This window comes from Orycteropus afer, unplaced genomic scaffold (genome assembly GCF_000298275.1).
Source record: "Orycteropus afer afer isolate SDZICR_OR568_19922 unplaced genomic scaffold, OryAfe1.0 scaffold00040, whole genome shotgun sequence".
Lineage (NCBI taxonomy): Eukaryota > Metazoa > Chordata > Mammalia > Tubulidentata > Orycteropodidae > Orycteropus > Orycteropus afer.
This window is the reverse complement of record NW_006921627.1, coordinates 11,075,335-11,088,414: the sequence shown is the minus strand read 5'-3', so window position 1 is coordinate 11,088,414 and position 13,080 is coordinate 11,075,335. Positions and strand designations below refer to the sequence as shown.

The 13,080-nt window shown below is 44.8% G+C and overlaps 1 protein-coding gene across 1 annotated transcript in view; it reads left to right on the top strand.

Annotated features, from left to right (window-relative positions):
* The window catches only part of VWF (von Willebrand factor), a 215,415-nt gene that overhangs the window by 133,146 nt on the left and 69,189 nt on the right, over positions 1–13,080 (top strand). The window contains exons 27-31 of the mRNA XM_007937087.2: positions 4,622–6,000; positions 8,115–8,231; positions 8,326–8,466; positions 8,959–9,102; positions 12,076–12,240. Of these exons, the coding sequence (XP_007935278.1) occupies positions 4,622–6,000; positions 8,115–8,231; positions 8,326–8,466; positions 8,959–9,102; positions 12,076–12,240 (1,946 nt within the window). The remainder of the gene's footprint in view (positions 1–4,621; positions 6,001–8,114; positions 8,232–8,325; positions 8,467–8,958; positions 9,103–12,075; positions 12,241–13,080) is intronic.

The window sequence follows — 13,080 nt, the reverse complement described above, 5'->3', positions numbered from 1 at the left end:
GAGTGGTGCATTTAATCCATTAACATTCAGGGTGATTATTGATAAGTTTGAATTTGTTGCTGTCATTTTGTTATGTATTTTTTCATGCTTACCATGTTCTTTAGGGCTTGCTCAGAGACTTAGATTTTAGATAAAATGACTAATGACTTGAGAGACTGAGTTTTTAATTTAGTTTGTAGAATTTGCTTCTCTTTCTTTAAAGATAGGCTAGGTCTCTTCCCCCAAATATATTTCTTAAAAGCATTTATACCTTTCCAGCTTAAGGCAGGGCATGATTTCTTATTGTCCCCAGAGGTCATGTTTAGTCCAAGGACAGGCTTCTATGCAAGTCAGATTTCTTTTTTACTGGAGATAGAGTTGCTGGAAAGGAAAGTTAGGTGGAGCCCCTGACCTCTCAGTATAACAAAGACACCTTGGTGACCACAGCCAAGGTAATTGGACATGAATTTAATAACTGGGGGGAAAACACCCATGTCTGAGACTCTGGGCTTTCTCTGCAGGACGTTGCCCCTGGGAAACTGGCTTCTGGGGGGGTTAGCAGGAGTCCTCAGAGTGAGCTCTGAGTTTTCTGAACTCTTGCACTCAAGTAGGGAACATTAATTAAAATGCTGATATATTCAACACCACTCCCTGACACTGATCAAGCCTTATGGGAACTTAAATTTGAGAACTTAAATTCACTGGGGAGGGGGTTGTGGCCACAGCTGCCAGAATCAGATCCTGCCACCACCATCTGTACAAACAAGAGCAAACACTGTCTGAGGTGAACTTTCTAGCAAACACAGGAAACTAGAAAGTATGGCACTCATGCACTGTTAACCAAGGATTAAAGCAATAAATTGTGTGGGCCATGAGGAAGTAGGAATTAACTTCCCAGTTAGGCCCTGCTTGCCTACCCTCCTTATGATGAAATGGAGACTGTAAGGAATAAAGGATTGGGTGAGTCCAATGGTAACTTGGGGTTCTGAGCCATAAGGCATGAATCCTTTGAGCTCTCTCCCCTCTTCCTCCATGGGCAGATGGGGAAGGATTGCCACCATGGTACACACTGTGGCTTCAAATAGGCTGTGGACAGTAGCTCCAGAGCAGGCTGGGGACATTGCCTGAGAGTCAAAGTCACAGAACAATGCTTCCCAGGGCTCAGGGCACAGCTGCCTTTGTCACTGTTCTGGGAGTGCTGAAGTAGTCTCAAAGGGTGAGGGAGGTGGTCTTAGCTTGTGTGGGGCTCCACCTCAGGGTAAATTGATTTCACTTGTGGTCAGGCACAGGCATCCCTGGGTGGCACAAACAGTTAAATGCTTGACTACTAACTAAAAGTTTGGAGGTTCAAACCGACCCAGGGGCACCCTAGAACGCAGGCCTGGTGATCTGCTTCCAGAGAGTGATCACAGCCTTGAAAACCCTACACAGTGCAGTTCTACTCAGGAACATATGGCAAAACAGAATCGACTGGATGGCAATGGGTTTGTTTCTTTGGATTTTTTTGGTGGTCTGGCACACACTGCCACTTTCCAGGACACTAGTGAAAGGGTGGTGTGACCGGAAGGGCCTGGGAGGTTGGTCTCGTAGTATAGAAATTTGTGCATGGGGAACTGCTCTGCTACAGATTTGTGGCTGGATGCAGGGCCTAGCCAGTACCTGGTACATAATGTCCATTGGGAGAGTGAATGAACAAGCCATTCTCTTTTCCTATGAATACCACCTTAGAGATCTCCATAGCCAACTCCTGAGTGCTTTATCCTCAAAAAACCAAAATCAAACTCACTGCCATCAAGTCAGATCCTACTCATAGTGACCCCTCCTTGGGTTTCCAAGGCGGTATCACTACGGAAGTAGATTGCCCCATCTTCCTTCTGAGGAGTGGCTGGTGGGTATGAACCACCAGCCTTCTGGTTAGCAGTCAGATGCCTTAGGCACTACTGCATTATCCTACCAGATGTGAAAATGACATAGGGGCACATCATCTGACCTCCTCTAACTTCATAAGGAGAGAGGATGAGCAAGATCACAGTTAATAGCCCAAGGCTGATTCCTGTGAGGCAGAGGTCAAACATACGCCTACCCCCCAATTTTTTTTTTTTTTTTAACCAATTCTGACATCAACTATGCCTCCTCTAGCACTTTCTACTTCTCTTCTGGGTTTGATAATTTCTTGCAATGGCCATACAGAACTGGCCCACGATACTCATGATTATAGGGTTTATTAGGGAAGTAACAGGTTACAAGTCAGGATTAGGAATGCTCAGGATACAGTCCTACAGTCAAGGCAGGCTCCCTTCAGCCATGCCCAAAGGAAGGTCTCCCTCTGGCCCTCAGCCCCTCATCTTGGCCTCTGTCCTGCTTGGGCAAGTGTTATAAAGCTCTTTTAGCTCTGCTGATAGGTGTTTGGAAGCATCCCACTCTGCCAGTAAACCTTGGCCCAAACGCACTCAGCTTTCTTGCTCTGAGGGTCTGAAATCTCATTGCTAGATCTGCTCCTGCTTCTCGCCATCTCAGTAAGCAATTAAGCATTCTGCCTCCTGGCTTGAGGAGGTTCATTCAGCGCAGGGATCTCAGGTCCAAAGGACACACTTCTTCTGCTCCTTCTTAATGGTAGTGAGATTCTTCTTACTGTCCCTGGGATGAATCATTTTAAACCTAGCAGGATAGCAAAACTGACCAATCCCCATGTTAGGTTTCCATACACCTTATTCCCATAGTCCTACCTCCACAAGGGTACCATGCACCTTATTTACATTATTGGCAAGCTATCCAATGGGCCACAAGCAGCTCACATTTACAAAGTCCCATTCAGTCATCTGATTGGAGTCACAAAGACCATGGCTAGAAGGGCCATACGAAGTGGTTCACTACTGCACTGCACTAGATAAAGCTGGGATTTTGAATCTGTATTTATCTTTCCAAAACTTTTTTTTTTCCTTCCTGATTTTCTTCTCTTCTTTAAGATCCAACATATTGAACATGGTTCAAAATTCATACAGGTAAAAATTCTGTTATAATAAGTATTACAAAGCATTTAGTTTTAATAGAACGTTTACAAGTCCTAGTTAGTGTCGACTTTTTAGAGTAATATTTTTCCTTAGAGATATGTGCAATAAAGTTTGGACTATAATTAAATATATGTGTTGCTGGAGCCTGAGATTGAAAAGAAATTTTGAATAACTGTATGAGTTTCAGTGTATGGCTTAGAACCAAAAATGAATCTTTTTCATCACCAAGAATGGGTTGAAGCTTAGAATCATGGGGAGAGTCTGCTTCAGAAAGGGTGGTGCTATTTGGAGATAATGTACTAAAAATGATATCTTACCTATGGAAGGTAGAATTTTCAGAAGACAAGGAGGGTGTGGAGTGCATTTCTAGGAGCAGGAATAGCATATGCATAGGCACGGAGGCATGGAGTGGTGTAATGAGCTTTGCATGCTGCACTCTAGCCTGACATAGCCTGAGTGTCAAGAAGAATGGGAGACGAGGACGAAGAGGCAGTCAGGAGCAAGGACTTGGAAGATCTGTGTGTTTGGAAGAGGTGGAGTGGATTATGCCTGAAGGTGGTAAGGGGAATAGGCTTTAGCCAAAAGATTTAACCAAAAGATTTCTCAGTTGGGTGGGAAATGTTCCAGGGGAGCTCACATTCAGTTGGACCAAGCAGGAAGTTCTGTGTACAGTTGTTCTGGTCTTAGTCAATGTTCTTTAGAGAAAAAGAACTAGATATGTGTGTGTATGTGTATGGGTGGGTGTATTTATGGAGCTCTGATTTTGTAGTAGTTAAAGTATTGGTTGCTAACCAAAAGGTTGGTGATGTGAACCCACCAACTGCTCCGTGGAAGAAAGAGAAAGTGGTCTGCTTCCGTAAAGATTTATAGCCTTCGAAAGCCAATGGGGGTTGCTAGAGTCAGAATCAACTCAATGTTAGTGACTATGTATATATATATGTGTGTGTGTGTGTGTCTCACACCATGTAGAGAGAGACAGAGGGAGGGAGGGAGAGAGAGAGAGAGAGAGATTGATTTACTTCAAGGAATTGGCTCATGTGATTGTAGGGGCTGTCAAGTCCAAAATCTGTAGGTCAAGCGAAAGGCTGGAGATTCCTGCAGGTTTGCATCCCAATATCTGTAGGTCAGGTAGCAAAGAGTGCAGAATAAAGTTCTGCCAAAATATCTATAGTCTGGAGGCAGAACATACCCTAGAAACTCTCTCTTCAACTGATCGTTGATTACATTAGATTATATTTTGAAAGATAATTACATTATAATTTACTTTAGTTGTTGTTGTTGTTGTTGTTGTTATGTGCCGTTGAGTCGGACCCAACTCATAGTGACCACTCCTTGGGTTTCTGAGGCAGTATCACTACGGAAGTAGCTTGCCCAACCTTCCTTCCGAAGAGTGGCTGATGGGTTTGAACCACCAGCCTTCTGGTTAGCAGTCAAGTGCCTTAGGCACTATGCTACCAGAGTTCCATTTATGTTACATTATAGAATAGCAGGTAGACTAGTGTTTAGCCAAACAACTGGGAACCATAGCCTAGCCAAGTTGGCACATAAAATTAACCATGACAATTCTGAATAGGGCTAAGATGTGTCCATAGGTTCTTCCTAAACTATTCCATTTCTCTCCTGTACCACAGTCACTGTGATGGTGTTAACCTCACCTGTGAAGCCTGCCAGGAGTCAGGAATCCTTGTGCTGTCCCCCACGGCAGCCCCATTCAGTGCCACCACACCATACTTGGAAGATATTCCAGAGCTGCCCCTACATGACCTCTACTGCAGCAAGCTGCTGGACTTGGCCATCCTGCTGGATGGCTCCTCCAAGCTGTCAGAGGCTGAATTCGAAGTGCTCAAAGTCTTCGTGGTGGGCATGATGGAACGGCTGCACATCTCCCAGAAGCGGATCCGTGTGGCTGTCGTGGAATACCATGATGGCTCACACTCCTACATTGATCTCAAGGATCGGAAGCGGCCCTCGGAGCTGCGGCGCATTGCTGGCGAGGTGAAGTATGCGGGCAGCCAGGTGGCATCCACCAGTGAGGTCTTAAAGTACACCCTTTTCCAAATCTTTGGCAAGGCTGAACGCCCTGAAGCCTCTCGCATCGCTCTGCTCCTGACAGCCAGTGAAGAACCCCCACGGATGGCCCGCAACTTGGTCCGCTATGTGCAGGGCCTGAAGAAGAGGAAGGCCATTGTGATCCCCGTGGGCATTGGGCCCCATGCCAGCCTCAAGCAGATCCGCCTCATTGAGAAGCAAGCCCCTGAGAACAAGGCCTTTGTGTTTAGCAGTGTGGATGAATTGGAACAGAGAACAGATGAGATTATCAACTATCTCTGTGACCTGGCCCCTGAAGCGCCAGCCCCAACTCAGTTCCCCCCCATGGCACAAGTCACTGTGAGTCCTGGTCCCTTGGGGCTTTCACCTCTGGGACCCACAAGGAGCTCCATGGTTCTGGATGTGGTGTTTGTCTTAGAAGGGTCAGACAAGGTTGGTGAAGCCAACTTCAACCGAAGCAGGGAGTTCATGGAGGAGGTGATCCAGCGGATGGATGTGGGCCAGAATGGCATCCACATCACTGTTCTGCAGTACTCGTACATGGTCACAGTGGAGTACATGTTCAGGGAAGCACAGTCCAAGGGGGACATCCTGCAGCACATACACAAGATCCACTACCAGGGTGGCAACAGGACCAACACTGGGCTGGCCCTACAGTATGTCTCTGAGCACAGCTTCTCTACCAGCCAGGGGGACCGTGAGGAGGCACCTAACCTGGTCTACATGGTGACAGGAAACCCTGCCTCTGATGAGATCAGGCGGCTGCCTGGAGATATCCAGGTGGTGCCCATTGGAGTGGGCCCTCATGCCAACATGCAGGAGCTGGAGAAGATTGGCTGGCCCAATGCCCCTATTCTCATTCAGGACTTTGAAACTCTCCCCCGAGAGGCTCCAGACCTGGTACTGCAGAGGTGCTGTTCTGGAGACGGGCTGAGGATCCCCACCCTCTCCCCAACCCCAGGTAATGCAAGTGCCTTTGTGTCCAGGTTAGAGGGCTGTGGAACAGCTGGGTAGTGGCCTGGGGCTGCGTCATCCACTGAGATGGGATTCTTGCGCTCTGATTCTCTAATCCCAGCTTTCCCACTCTGGCCCTTTGTCTAGTCACTCCTTTCAGCATCATGCCTGTGATTCCTCACCTCCTAGGCAGGGAGATAGATTTGTGTTGCTTTTTTGTGGTATCTTATTTTGTATGTTTTTATAACTCAAAGGTAATTCATGCTTACTGATGAAATTTAAACAATACCAAGTATATGGAATATAAAGTGTAACTCTTATATTATTACAAAACCTCATCCTTACCCAGTGCTACTTCCTGTCTTGGAGGTAACCCTGGTTAAATGTGGTGTCTGTCAGCTCCCTTTTAACCACAGTAAATCAAGCAAATCAAACTCACTGCCGTCAAGTCAGTTCTGACTCATAGTGACCCCCTTTGGGCTTCCAAGGTGGTAAATCTTTATGGAAGTAGATTGCTCAGTCTTCCTTTCATGGAGTGGCTGGTGGGTTTGAACCATCAACCTTCTGGTTAGCAGTCAAATGCCTTAGGCACTATGCCACCACACTGGGTAGATGGAATTAGTCTAAGTAGCCAACATTCTTTGGAGCAAGGCTTTAGAGATACACATGTCAGGGAAGTCAGATGACAGCAGGATAAGTCTTCAGACTCTGGAGACAGACTGCCTGAGTTTGCATCTCACCTCTGCCACTTACTAGCTGTGTGTTTTTGGGCAAATACTTAACCTCTCTGGACACCAGTCACCTATTCTGTAAAATGTGTATAGTAGTAGTACTTACTTGTAAAATGCTTGCAACAGTGCCTAGCATATAGCAAGTGCTACAAACAAAAAAACCACACTCACTGCCATCGAGTCAATTCTGACTTATGGCAACCCCCTTTGGGTTTCCAAGGCAGTAAATCTTTACAGAAGTAGATTACCCAGTCTTCCTTTTGTGTAATGGCTGGAGGGTTTGAACTGCCAACCTTCTGGTTAGCAGTCAAATGCCTTTGGCACTATGCCACCAGAGTTCCTTAAAGCAAGTGCTAAAAAAGAAAAAAAAAATGCTACTACTATTTTTGTTATTGCTTTCTGAATCATTTCTGTATCAGAGCTCCCCAATCGGTTGTTAGTTCTTGCACACTTTTAGTTGGTTGGTTTTGGGCCATGCCAGAATAACTAGCTTTCATTGAATGCCTCTTGATCCTTGCACTTTTTATCAATGCCGCTTTTTTTTTTTTTTTTTTAAATCAGAGCCAACGATTTATTTAGATTCTTGAAACATTTCTGCTGAGAAGAACAGTCAGGACATTATCAAATCTCAGGATGGTGTTTAGACCGGTGTGTTTTCTTACTAAGTTCGTGGCTGTGTCTCCAAACATTAAAATGAGCAAAGGCCATTAATCCCTATAATACATTATAATGTCTGGGTGGTGCAAAAGTTAATGTGCTCAGCTGCTAACCAAAAGATGGTGGTTCAAGTCCACCCAAAGGCACCTTGCAGAAAGCCCTGGAGATGTATTTCTGAGAAATCAGCAATTGAAAACCATGTGAAGCACAGTTCTACTTTGACACACAAGAGATTGCCTTGAGTTGGAATCAGCTCCATGGCAACTGGTGACTGGTAATAGTATCCTAACCTACCACAAAAAGACCTGAGAACCCACGAGCTCATTTTCTAGGGTTATGGTTCTGTTTTATTTCCTTTGGCCATCAGCCTGTTTTGCCACTCTAATATTTCACTCAATTCCAGAAGAATTGCAGTTTCCTGTTACTGAGGGAGCTGATAACTCTTGCTTTCCTTGGATTTTAAAGTAATGTTGGGTGGAGTTAGAGTCTTCTCAATGTTTCCAAACCTAGGATACTCCTGGGCCTGGGAACTCCATCTCCCTCTTTCCTTTCTCCCTGGCCCGTGTTGTCATCACAAAAGACAAATAGAGATACACTCCCCTCATGGTGCCACATGGTAGACAATGCCCTGCAGAGCCTATTGATATAGGTGTCTTATTGCTATGGGCCTAGTGACCCAGTCTCCCTTTCCCCGCTGGCACTTGTGTGCTAACTTCTCTGGTCTCCTTTGCAGACTGCAGTCAGCCCCTAGATGTGGTTCTTCTCCTGGATGGCTCCTCCAATGTTCCAGCTTCTTACTTTGAGGAAATGAAGAACTTTGCCAAGGCTTTTATCTCCAGAGCCAATATAGGTGAGGGGGGTGTCTGAAGAGACAGGTAGAAAGAGGCTCCTTTTGGGGTTCCACCTGAGTCAAAGTGTGATTCCTGTTTTCTCTTTCTTCTCAGGGCCCCATCACACTCAGGTGTCAGTGCTCCAGTACGGGAGCATCACCACCATTGATGTTCCATGGAATGTGGCCCAGGAGCATGCTCACTTGCTGAGCCTCGTGGACCTCATGCGGCAGGAGAGTGGTCCCAGCCAAATGGGTAAAGTGTGGCCACAGGCAGCGATGCAGGAACCTCTGTTCTGGTCCTGATTCTTGGCATAAGTGATTGAATGACCTCAGCTAGTCACTTTGCTCTTAAGCCTTAGTTTCTTCTTCTGTAAAATGAGGGGCTAAGGCTCCTCCAAGGAGCTTTGGTAGCATAGTGCCTAAGGCACTTGACTGCTCACCAGAAGGCTGGCGGTTCAAACCCACCAGCCACTCCTCGGAAGGAAGGTTGGGCAATCCTACTTCCGTAGTGATACTGCCTCGGAAACCCAAGGAAGGGTCGCTATGAGTCGGGGCCGACTCGACGGCAAACAACAACAACAACAACAAGGCTCCTCCAGGTTATAGTTCTAAATTGTATGTTTCTCTGAGTTTCTGAATCATCTAGCATTTGACCTGAAGATCTGTGAGAGAGGATACTGGCTGGCTTAAGAACCCCATTTGTCACAGTCAGTACTGACTTGGGTGGTCTGTTCTTCATTGCCAGGGGATGCACTGGGCTTTGCTGTGCGATACATAACTTCGGAAGTCCATGGTGCGAGGCCTGGAGCCTCCAAGGCAGTGGTCATCCTAGCGATGGGTATCTCCATGGATTCAGTGAATCCAGCAGCTGAAGCTGCCAGGTCTAACAGTAAGTGTTCAGTGAACCATCTAGAAACCTTCTGTTTTGGTTATTTAGTGCCACTCTGACAAGAATATACCACAAATGGGATGGCTTGAACAAACAGGAGTTTACTCTCTTATAATTTTGGAGGCTTTAAGTCTAAGTTCAAAGTGCCAGGCTCTAGGGTTTGGGTGAAAGCCCCTCAACCTTGGACTTCAGCTCTGCCTCTTGCTCCCTGTCCACTGAAGCTAGAGGCATCTCTTCACTCAGACAGCTGCTGGCTGCTGAGGCTAACAAGCCCAAGGTTGACAAATAAAATGGCACAGTCCGATATTACCAAACAACATGGTAGGTCATAACTTAAGTCCAGAAGAAATCCCAAGATTGGCAGGGTATGGCAGGCTGCTGAACAATGACTCGGTTACATGAGGGTTCAAGTGTGCCAAAAAAATGGAGACCTTCCACAAAGCTGCTTCTTATATACAAAACAGACCGCATCCCTAAAGGATCTACTCAGCTGCTCCAGTAGATTCTACCATGGAAATGATTGCCAGTCTGAGCATGGGGAATAACTACATCTAGCTGCCTAGCCACTCAACCAGGCCCAGTCAAATTGACAACAACCTTAACTACAACACCTTCCTAAAATGCTAGAGGATAGGAAGTGGATGGAGGTTAGTTTTGAATATCCTGAGTGACTTAAGCACTCAGTAGTCACATGTGACCTGGTTTCAAATAGCAGGAAATTATCCAATCACTGTGTTATTTGGAAACTACAGAGCAATAAATGTCTGTTTATCCTTCACTTGTCTGAATGCTTTAAATGGCAACATCTCATTCCTTTACATTTGCCTTTCATGCCTAGGTGAGTCATACCTCTACCCTTTTCATTTTTAAAGTCGTATCCTTTAAATTTTGAACTCTCACCAAAATACCATGTCTGAGGTCAGAGTGATTCATTTTGGGGTCCTGAGGGTGGTTAGGGACCTCCATGTATTCAGAGCCCTTTATCAATATCAGCCTAATGGGCTGGTGGTGGTGGCAGACAGGAAACTGTTTTAGGAAGGATGCGCTGTGTCCCTGCCTCATGACCACGAGAACTCGTGTTATGAATATCAACAGAATGTGAGCCAGGACAGGTGATGTAATGGTGAGGGAGGGTTGGGTGAGTGGACGGATGTTGAGTCTTCTTATCACCTCTGGAAGATTGTGTCTTGAAAACCCTGCTCTTCTCTGAAATCTTGCTGACTTTGTTCCTGAGAGAATTATTCACTCTGTTCTCTGTACCATGTCTTAACTACTCAAAATGCATAAATCTCATTGGATTACCTTTATTTGTTACATATCTCTCTCTTGCACAAACTGGGAGTTCTTTGAAGTCAAGGGCAAAATCTCCCTTATTTTTGTATAATCTATGCATAATGCCCAAAATAGATGCTCATGTCATGTTTGCCTAATGAATGAATGTGACTTTTTTATAAAATTTATTATTTCAGGAAAGAGGGCACTAAAAGATCAGCAATATTTATTTAGATAATACAAGTCGAGCTTTCCGGAGCTGAAAAATTGCTAGCAGAAAACCAGTTATAGCCTTAAACAAATTGCATATACCTAGAATTTTCTAGAAAATGAAGGAAATTTCATAGAAAATGGGGAATTTCAGGATGGAGACTTTTCTCTTTTAGCAGCAGGAATTCAAAAAAGACTTTCACGAAGAAAGGGAGCAATTATGATTTAGAGGAAACAGATGTGAGCTTGGGCAAGTCGTTTAACCATTTAAAGCCTCTGTTTGTCAATGTAAATGGGAGTGTGCACACTCAGAGCTCAGCCCTGTGACATCTTATCCTCACCCCCTTGGTGATCTCATTCAGTGTCACAGGTCTGAATACTTTTATACACCAATGACTTTGAAATCCTTATCTCCAACCTAGACCTCTTTGCTTAACTGTATCTAGATATTCTCATAGGTGATGTGATTTAAATTGAACTCTTAACTTTCAACACCAGTTCTCCTCAGTCTTCCTCATCTTAAAAAATGTAAATTCTATCCTTCTGCTTGCTTAGGTCAAAAACCTTGACTCCTCTTTTCCCTCATACCCCCCATATGTTTCATCAACAAACTATAGATCCATCTTCAAAATACATTGAATATCATACCACTTCCTCCCACACCACCACTGGCTTCCTACTCCAAACCCCCATCATTTCTCACCTTGATTGGCATAATAGCTTTCTAACTGGAACCCCTGTTTCTGTCCTTATTCCCCTCAGGTCCTTCTCAACATAGATGTTGTAGTAATCCTTTAAAAATCAAAGTCAGCTCATGTCACTTTGCTTCAAACTCCCACTGGCTTTCTGTTACATTCAGAGGACACACTAAATCCTTATTGTGGCCTACAAAATTTTGTGTTGTCTGAGCCCCACACTCTTTCCTGCTCATTGTGCTCCAGCAAGCACATTTCTTCTCTGGGCCTTTGTGCCTCCTGCTCTCTCTGCTTGGAATGTTCTTCCACCAGATATCCTCTTGAATATCTTCCATCTTTACTTCAAGTCTCTGTTCACATGCCACCTTTGCATTGAGCCCTTCTTCAACCACCTTATATGAAACAATAACACCTCCTGCTGGGCTCTCCTCATTTTTTTTTTTTAACCCTGTTTTATTTTTTCCACATCACTTGTTCACATCTGAAATACTATCTATTTTCCTATTTGTGTGTTTATTGTATGTGTCTTCCCAGTGTAAGCTCCATGATGACTTTATCTGTTTGGTTCACTGCTGTGTCCCCATTGCTTAAAATAGTACCGGATATATAGTAAGTGCTTGTTATTATTTGTGGAACGACTGAACATCTCCCTCACAAAGTTTTGTCAAGAGAGTGTGATGATGTGTGGGGCCAGTCTGTAATATATGAGCCACTAACAGATGCTGGGTGTAGCTTTAAGCCAGTTTGATTTGAGTGCACCACCCAAAGCAGGTTTTTGTTCCTCTGCTGTTTCTAGGAGTGACAGTGTTCCCTATTGGAATTGGGGATCGGTATGATCTGTCCCAGCTGAGGATGATGGCTGGCCCACAGGCCAGCTCCAATGTGATGAAGCTACAGCGGATTGAAGACCTCCCTACCATGGTCACCCTGGACAATTCCTTCCTGCACAAGCTGTGCTCTGGTGAGGCTTATAAGAACATTCTCCCTCCTCCCCTAAATCCATTCTAGAGACCCAAGAGTGCCCATGCACAGGGTTTGGACTTGAAAGAGGATTGCTATATAGACCAGAAACTTCACCTATCTGCTCATGATAGCTTTGTACTACAAACTTCCAAGGGGCCACCAGCAAGTTCTCCGTGTATTGTTCTCTTTCTGCCCTACTGTCCATCCAAACTTCAGGAGAGAAACTCTAAACCTGTACCTTGAACAGAAGAAGTAGAAGACAGAAGCAGGGAATGCCAACATCCTGCAAGTCATGTTCTTCCCATGGCTCTGTATCCACCCTCAGCATGGGTACAAAGGGCTTTAGAACTACAGTAACATGGAGTCTAATACAAACATCCCATAGTTTAGGATGACACTAGAAAATTCTAGCAGACTTCAAGACATTTCTGCTTATTCATAAACAATTCCATGGTCACTTTAACTCATAAAGTCTTAAGTTGGTAATTAGAAACATTTTTTTAGCCATGTATGATTTTTTTTTTTTGCCTAGTTTTATATACTTTCCCAATGTAATTACGGAGCTCTGGTGGGAGAATAGTTAAAGCATTCAACTGCTAACTAAAAGGTTGGTGATTTGAAGCCACCAGCTGCTCTGTGGGAGAAAGATGAGACAATCTGCTTCCACAAAGATTTATAGTCTTGGAAACCCTATGGGGCAGTATGATGTTTTTTTGCTTGGTTTTATGCAGTTTCCTAATGTAATAAGGGAGCTCTGGTAGCATAGTGGCTAAGACACTTGCCTGCTAACCAGATGGCTGGCGGTTCAAACCCACCAGCCACTCCTCGGAAGGAAGGT